At 39.1% G+C, this 8,810-nt stretch overlaps 1 protein-coding gene across 1 annotated transcript; it reads right to left on the bottom strand.

Annotated features, from left to right (window-relative positions):
* Positions 1 to 6,280: 6,280 nt before the first annotated feature.
* On the bottom strand, positions 6,281 to 8,810 carry gja10b (gap junction protein alpha 10 b). The gene is made up of 3 exons (XM_084090436.1): positions 8,676 to 8,810; positions 7,052 to 8,472; positions 6,281 to 6,469 (listed from the first exon to the last, which is right to left on the bottom strand). Exons 2-3 carry the CDS (start codon positions 8,453 to 8,455, stop codon positions 6,431 to 6,433), a joined length of 1,443 nt encoding a protein of 480 aa, XP_083946562.1. The 5' UTR covers positions 8,456 to 8,472; positions 8,676 to 8,810; the 3' UTR covers positions 6,281 to 6,430.

An 8,810-nucleotide genomic window follows, 5' to 3' on the forward strand; every position in this document is an offset into this window, starting at 1 on the left:
AAAAAAAAAAAAAAGAATACAGATTTTTTTTCTACAGCAGCTAGACTGTAAATGTCCATATGCAAAAATGTCTTCTGCATCATACGTTTGTAGTGTCTGTGTACCGCAACACTTAATTTGTACAGATGGTGGTATCTAAAAACATTCCTCTTTTGCCTTCCACAGCACTGATACGAAAGAAAGTACGACGGAAAGACGAACGATTCGAATCGCAGTTTCGCCACCTTTTGCGTCAGCAATACTGTACCATTGGATGTTTTTTTCGAGAAGTGCTCGCTCGGCAGAAAGCGTATTGTAAATAGTACGGCGCATGGAGACGGTCTCGGTAATATTGTACAGGTAGGAGTTTAGATGGCTTTTTCCGTTGATTCGTTTTTCTTTTCTTTCTTTTCTCTGGGGTTTGATCAAGCACCTTTTTGCCACGAAGGAAAAATCGTTGCTGTTTCCTGTCTCGAATGAATTCCCCATGACGATGGGTGTGCTTAAACTCAGGAAACTAGCATTCTTACACTCACGCATGCACACACACGCTCGCATACGAACCCCCCAGTGCAGCGCATAGAGCCCTTGCATGTAACCTGGATGTAAATGGTGTGCGTAGTGGTGAGCTGTTCTCCTTTAAATGTGAAAACGTGCTCTTTTATCAGTATTTACAGTGTGCTTGCAGACACCTCCGAACAGTGTTACGTAAAACAAACGTCATCACGATCCCACACAATTTCATTTTCGCCCCCATTTTACTGCTCAGACAGGAACAGGAAATGATGTTGAACTCAATTAAAGGGCCTTGCCCTCAACATTTTTTTCCCCCTCAGCACTCTTTGACCATTTAGCACTTCTGAAAGGGTAGATTTCTTTTTCAGGACCCTAAAAAGTCTGAAATTGAAGCACTTAACACGGACACTTAAAAGTGTCTCTCCTAGCAGATGATCTTTAACGACACGCTATCTTTTAAAGAACGTTTTCAGGTTCATTGAAATAAAGAAAAAAAGTTCAATTGCATATTTATGGAAGACACTAAAAAGCTATTTTAGAGAGCATCAAAAATCTGCTCTGAATTGGATGGAATAAGCCAATTCTTTAAAGTCGTCCTATATTTCCCTTTATTGTACATTTGTTAGACGCGTATATCCATACTAATGGGATTGCATGCTGCCTGTATGTTTTATATAGTTTGTTTAGAGTTTCTTTGCCTCAAAATGTAGGCCTCGGAAAAACGGTTTGAATCTCGATGAGTTCACTCTGGTTTAGTTGAGCAAAAACTAAGAGCATTTATCTTAAAAAAAAAAATGGATCTCTCAATAAGTAATGCAACACAGTTGGGAGTGCCACTCATTTAACATAGTTATTATTTGAATGACCTTTGACCCCTAGAGCTCTATGTGTGCGTGCTTGTGCATTTGCGAGTCTGATAGTTTGATATTCAGACACGTTTCAAGGTGTAATACATCCCCTCTCCCTCTCGTATGCAAGCACACACACACACGCACACACACACACACACGAACGTGTCTCTCCTAGGGATGTAGAATCTAGAGGTGTTGTGATGGATAGTTGTGCTGTTGTTTTCATTGTGGATCTGTTCTCTTTCTCTTTTTCTAAAGAAATTTTAACAGTATTTGCCATTTCTAAATTGTAATCAGGTACAAGACTAGAACTAAAGATTTATGGGTCCAAGTGGACATTTGTGCACACATATGCAAATCATCCCTATAATGATGCGTTTTTCTTATTTCTTGTTGTATAAATAATGAAGCGTGGAAAGCATGACCTTCCACTTTACAAGCACACTGTCGTACACAATTTTGACATTTCTGGAAAAAAAACAAAAAGGTCTCACACCTGCATCAAGGCTATCCAAAAACATTTTCCCAAATCTGCTTTTATTTATGTTCCTCGCATAGCAAAGTATTTGTCGTGTACTTGTGTATTTCTGGGCTGTACATGAAATGGCTGACTCCTCACGCTTGCACACTTGGCCTTAAGAGCCTGGGGATGCTTCGGTTCAGGCCGACGCTTCGATGAAGATGTGGAAGAAGCCGAGAGTCTGATTGACAAGGATTGGAATTCTGACCTCTGTTAGCCTCTGTTACTAAAAGCTGCATCATGTTTGCCTCCACAGTGACTTCAAGGGTTCGTCCTGGTCACAGAAAGCCTCGCAGGTTAAATAAGCTTATTAGCTCTCCTCTCAACAACACTTCTGCTAGTTTTTGTTGTTTTACAGAGGTTTTATTTTCGTATCGGACTCGTGGTTGCTCTTGTATCTTGTCTCAGGGTGCGTGCCAACGTTTTTTTGTTATTTTTATTTGGTCTTTGGACATTTTTGATGGTAGCTGGTGAGCTCAGCTTTCATTTGTCACTTATTTTTGTGTCTTGCATTTTTGTCTTCTCATAAAGCTAAAGGGTGGGTAGCCTGAATTTTTTTGTTTCTAAGCTATGAATAATTGATGCATAGAGAGAACCTAGATTTGCACAATTATTTTGGATTAAAAAAAACCCAACAAGGGCTATGGAATATCTCGAAATGAAATCCAGCAATTAGTTTTTTGTTTTTTTGGTTGTAAATTGGCTGATACAGCTAATCGTTTAAGCTTTCGATCTGCAATTACGGTCAAAAGACGCGTATTTTAAGCTTCTGTACATGTACTGAGAACCCAAAACTGTACAGGAAAACACCCTACATCTCTTCATCTACGTAAGCTCCTGTTTAATGTCATTTGAATCATTTGGTCGGTTTGTTTCATTCGTGCTGCTTCTCGGAAATATGAACACTGGCGTTCCAAAGGGTTGCTCAAAAACTTGCCTTTTTCACAATTTGCTTAACTTTATAAAACATTTGATATTCGGACTGAACGCGCAGGCAGAAAACGGCGTAAGAAAAAGGCAAAATGTTTACAAAAAGGTGTTGTGTTTTACGAGAATTTTGCCATGTACATAGATATCGTGAGGCTCGTTCGAATGGATAGGTTTAGCATTCTGTCTCTTTGTTTTGTAACGTTTTTACAAGCGAAAAGAGAAATGGCCGTTTGATAACTATGCTCCTTTTCCTCAAGTTGTCTTTTCGCCCGACGGGGATGCTCCAGTGTACCATGAATACAAAGTGCACCTCCAACTTTTGCCTTAGAACTTCCAGAGGCCATAGTTCACATTCAAGTGAAGTGTGTATGCAGGGGCTGTGAGCCCCCATGTTTCGGCTAGCAGAGCGGACTCTCTCACACTTATCTACCTGTGAAATCCTTCATACCTCTCATTACTGGTCAATGACTGTATCAGCAAACTGCATCAGGTGTTTTTTCTACATGCTTTTTACACAGATTATATGGATTATTGTATTGGTAGATTTTGGTGCATCATTTTTAATGGAATAGCTCTTTGGCTAGTAGTCACACGAGTTGTTTTCTTCTCTCTATCTCTTTCTGACTCTCTTTATCGCATTTTTTCTAGAAGACTGTTTTGTGTTAATATTGTCGATTTGAGGTAGCTGTTTCTTTGCTTATTCTGTACTAAGAGTTTTTACTTTTTTCATTTTGAAATGCTACATGACCCTAATGCATTTAATGACTTAAAAACCATTGTACATACGGTATTGTGCAGAACTCATTTTCATGCATTTCAATTGCTAGTGTTATATAAATTACAGATTATGTCTAGACACCATTTCTGTTTATGAAATAAAGAAACATATCATGTACATTGTGTTGTGATTGCTTGGTTCTCCCATTGTTGAATGAGTGTATATAGAACCATTTTTCTATAGGCTTTTTTTTTATTTACTTTGTGCCTTTATTGTGTGCCAACAATATATAATAAGATAATAAATAGATTTAGACAAATAATTCATTTATTCAGCAAATTTCTCTAATAAAATGTTGTGTAATATTAATTCTTGAGATAAGGAATATTGAGTTTTTAAAATACTAACATGTCCACATAAAAGAAGAGGTTAACTTTGATTTCACAGTCATTCACAACTGTATTCATACATTTCAAACACTCTGGTGAGTTTTATTTCATTTTTCTTGGTGACAAGGTCAACTCAGTCACTCAAACTGTAAAGAAATTGTTTAGTGGTTTTAAGATAATCAAAACCCCTATGCAAAATATGAAAATACTTTGTAGTGAGAGAATTATCCTGTAAGTCAATTCATTCTATGAAGTTAATAATACATTTGTTAGTACTTCCAGTAAATATTTGACATTGTTTTTGCCTTATATTTGTAATATCGAGTGATAGACAAGAAAAACACATTTTGTGAGGAAATGGAAGTAGATGCATCCAAGATGAAACCGTTGAACAGATTAATCCAACATAATGCCTGTGTATGTGTGTGTGTGTGTTAATGAGGTCTGTCTCAGTCAATTTACTGAAATCAGACAATAGATCTGTATGTTGCTGCCACAAACATATACTTAACTAACTTTAATCGGCAGCATTGACAAAAGTGTATTAGGTCAACCTTCTATAATCTCATCTTCTGCTGTACATTATTCTAGAGTTAAAGGTCAAACGTTTTTAAAATATGTAATTCACCACCAGATGGCAGTATGGCACTGTCTTGTGGTAAGCCAGAACTCACCTATACTTCATTCAGAACTATTTATAATAATAAAACAGTTTGTGATAATAAAAAAGGATGGATTTGAGAGATTTTGTTTATTAAATCTAGGGTAGGTATTTTTCGGAGAGGCTAGCTATAGCAAGCTAGCTTTGAAAGCATAAGATCCCACTCTCCCTTCAGAGGGTCTACAAACCCACGCCTCCAAAACACATGAATTCGCACAGCCAGAGCAAACAAAAGCATCAGAGAGATGACGTTAAACTAGTACCCCATGTCTCAAAGCACATAACATTACAGTAATAACGAACATAAACAGTTTAAAGAGCACTGACCTGTAGGCTACCACCTGACTGCTGCAGACTCATTGATAGTGTTGTTGCCATTGAAACGCATTAAATTCAAAAACGAACTGCTCAGAGTATAATGTCACGGGTTTCCATCTCTTTCAAATAACAGTAGTTATGAGTATAGAGTCGTTAAAAGGTGGCGTCGTCTGTCTAACTCTACATAGCATGAAACTCGCAGATGATGTGTGATGTCTGCGCGAGCAGGGCACGCGGAGGTATGAAGATACAAGTTGACAGGCAGGCAGGATATCGTATCATTGCATTCAGACCGAATTCAATGATTGGACCAACAACATAAACAATCACTTATGTTCTTATGTTTAGACCACTTAACTTAGTGATTGCTATCAGGATGTGAAGAGATTTTCAACCAGCATAACAAAAAAATGTTTCTTGAACAAATTGACTACCCTTCCTTTATTTAAATATTAAGGAAAGACAACCAATTGTCTGATAATAATATCACAGAGAATATAAAAGCACTTCATTCCATAAGGATTTAAATATATCCTTCTGAATGATTATTCATTTCATTTCTCAATGAATGATTCAAATATACTCTTGATCATATGTTTGCTGTGAGTGTTTAACTAGCTCTTTTTAGGTACATTCGGATCTCTGTATCTAGGCCATGCTGACATGTACGGATAACCGTATCTCCTGAGTGAGAAAATCACATACCGAGAGGGGTTTGGGAGGAGACCCTCAACATGTGATATACATTCATCTGTTTTTCTAGGGTAGGCTACTCTAACAGCTATGGTCACAGGGGTCATTGAAGTCTATAGTTTAAGGGACTATTTCTTTGTTAAAGCTTTAGGCTACTATAATGCTTTATATTAAAGTGTCCTCTCCTTGAGAGAAAGAACGCATTTTCTTGATGTTTTGAGACGTCTCTCCTGTTTATAGTTAGAGCCTGGCCAAATCCAACCTTGGAAAAGCTGTGTGTCAGTATGTGTGTGTGTCTTTTTTGTTACAGGTTTAGGAACAACTGGCATTATTGGAGATAGACTGAGCTGTTGTTGTTCGGGACATGCTGGCGCCCAGCAACCCAAATCTGTGACCTGGAAGATCATGACATGCTTGCATACAGCTGCATAATATGCTTCAATCTATCGGTATATGTGTGGAAAATTACTATGTTTATCTATTTCTTAGCCAAATATCTTTGTAACTGTAAGTGGGGCGGCCTACGAACTCCTGAGTGAGTCTTGAAGCTGACTTCCGCTGATGAAACTGCAAACTATCTTCAGTAAATCTTTTCTTTAATTTATTAGGCTATATGACTCCGGGTCTTCATTCATCATATCTGGTTCTGGGTCTTTGACTGTAAAACCCCTTACAAATTATAAGAAAAAAAAGGAGTAGGCCTAATTATTGTGAAAGCGTTTATTGAGAGTAGCACTACAGTATGTAAGTCCTTTGAATTAATATGCAGTATTTATGGAGTCAATGAGAATTAAACCAGCGGAATATACAGCAATTTCCGTCTTTGCTATCCGCTTAGAAGACTGTTCCAAAATGTCACTTTTTCATGATTGAAGACAGTTCCAGAATCATGCTCTGAAAAAGAAAAAGAAATTCATATTTACTGCATGAATCATTAGGGTAATGAAATTAACATATCAAACTTATTCATTTTTTTATTCAATGAGAAAGTGCATAATTAAACCAAATGTAAAAATGTAACATCAACATAACAAAAACTTGAAACCCTTCCTTAGTTATTGTTATGATGAGCATTTTGTCTCTTTGAGAAAAATAACAGACAATTTCATGATTTGACACTGTTTGTTGACACTGTTACGCATTACTTATATGTCACTTTTTCTTTTTTGGTTTGCTGTACTACTGAAAAAACGTAATCCTAACCTTTATCTCCATATCAAAATCTTAGTTGGCAAGACAGTGATTCATCTTTACTAAATCTTTAAATATTGGTGTTTGAGACACCATGAGCCCAGAGACTATACTATACATTTTGAGTTTTTAAATGTTTAGCTTAAAGGTGCACTATAAATGAATAGTGCTCATAAACAGAAGTTTTGTCACTTGAAACGGAGCTGAGGCTTGGATCCAGAAGCAGTATTTGTTTCGTCACGACTTACAACAAACGGATAGTGGATTGTATGTTCCTCTACTCACCATTGACATTCTGCGTCCAGTGGCAGGGGGTGGTGTTATAGCTGGACTCTCCCCTTGAGCTATACGGTTGGCCTCCGTGTCTGATCCACTCTTGGAGTCTGGACTATCAGACGGGCTCTCTGAAAGCCCCCGTGACATGAAGCTAGCTTTCCTGGCAGTGGGATAATTCACGCTCTCCGGGGAATCACTATCCTCACTGAAGTCTTTACATTGACTGACACGGCTCTGCTTCCGTAATGCTGCTATTATCTCTGTGTGACTGGCTCTGAGTGAAGCTCTGGGCTGCTGATCAACATTTCTGGGTGGTCCAGAGCCCTTGGGCCCAGACTCTTCGCTGCTGCAGGAGTGCTGACGGTTGTCTAAAGTGGACCGTCGTTCTGTGGCTCCCAGCTGTTGGAGAGCCTGAAATTCAGGCTGGCTAGCAAGACGGTTCTCTCTGTGGGGTTGCTCAGATCCATTAGGGTCACCTTTTGGCTCCTCGTGGCTATATGGAGGACCAGCCATTGGCATATAGAGAGGCAAAGGTGCCATCTGTTCATCTGGCACCTCTGCATGGGAAGTGTGCACCAAATGTATTTGTTTTTGTGGTGAGGAGCTTGGAAGGATGCATACTTGATGGACCATGGAGTTTTTCTTTGACCTGCAAATGCTATCTGCATCTCCAGTGTACTTGGATCCATATATGGTCTGCTTGATCTTTTTCACACCAAGATGGAATATCTCCAGGAGATTAAGGAACAGGGATACCCCTGCAATGACCAGCATGAAAATCATGAAGATGCTCTTCTCCGTCGGCCGTGAAACGAAGCAGTCCACGCTGTTGGGGCAGGGGTCACGCTCGCACTTGTATAACGGCGCCAGTCCGATACCATAAAGCCCATACTGCCCCACTATGAATCCCACCTCCACCACTGACCTGGTTAAGATTTGCAACACGTATGTGCGCAGCAAGGAACCCCTCAGAGGGGCCTTCCTCACTTTCTTCTGCTCTTCCAGCTTCTTAAGCTCCTTCTCTATACATTTGTGCTCCTCCAAAGCCTCCGTCTCCTCCAGCTCCACTTTCAGCTTAGCTTTCTTCTTGTGGCGCTGCTTCTCTAGCGTTCGGAGCCGGTAGAGTGCATGTCCCATATACACCAAAGATGGTGAGGAGACAAAGATGATCTGTAAGACCCAGTATCTGATCAGAGATATGGGGAACGCCTGGTCGTAGCAGACGTTCTTGCATCCAGGCTGCTCCGTGTTGCACACAAACTCACTTTGCTCATCGTCCCACACATCTTCCGCAGCAACCCCGAGCACAAGCATACGGAATATAAAAAGAATGGTGAGCCAGATTTTGCCCACAATGGTGGAGTGAATGTGAACCTCCTCCAAGATACTCCCTAACAAGTTCCAATCTCCCATTTTCACATGGCCTAAAACTGAAAGAGTGAGGGTTATAAATTACAAGGACAAAAATATTGTTTATGATACAGCCTATATTTGATATAGATAGATAGATAGATAGATAGATAGATAGATAGATAGATAGATAGATAGATAGATAGATAGATAGATAGAATTTCAACTATACTAGGTCACATTAAAAGGGTTAGATTAATTACCCATAAAAATAAAAACTTACATTTTAAGTTAGTGGTATTCACAGAACACTTGCTGCATCAATTCATCAGACTAAAAACAATATCAGACAACTCCAGTATCCTTTCATCCTCGTGGGAGTAATTAGAACTCCTCTGTGGACCTTGCTTTGTTGAAT

Source organism: Abramis brama (genome assembly GCF_963993115.1).
Source record: "Abramis brama genome assembly, chromosome: 18".
Taxonomy (NCBI): Eukaryota; Metazoa; Chordata; class Actinopteri; order Cypriniformes; family Leuciscidae; genus Abramis; species Abramis brama.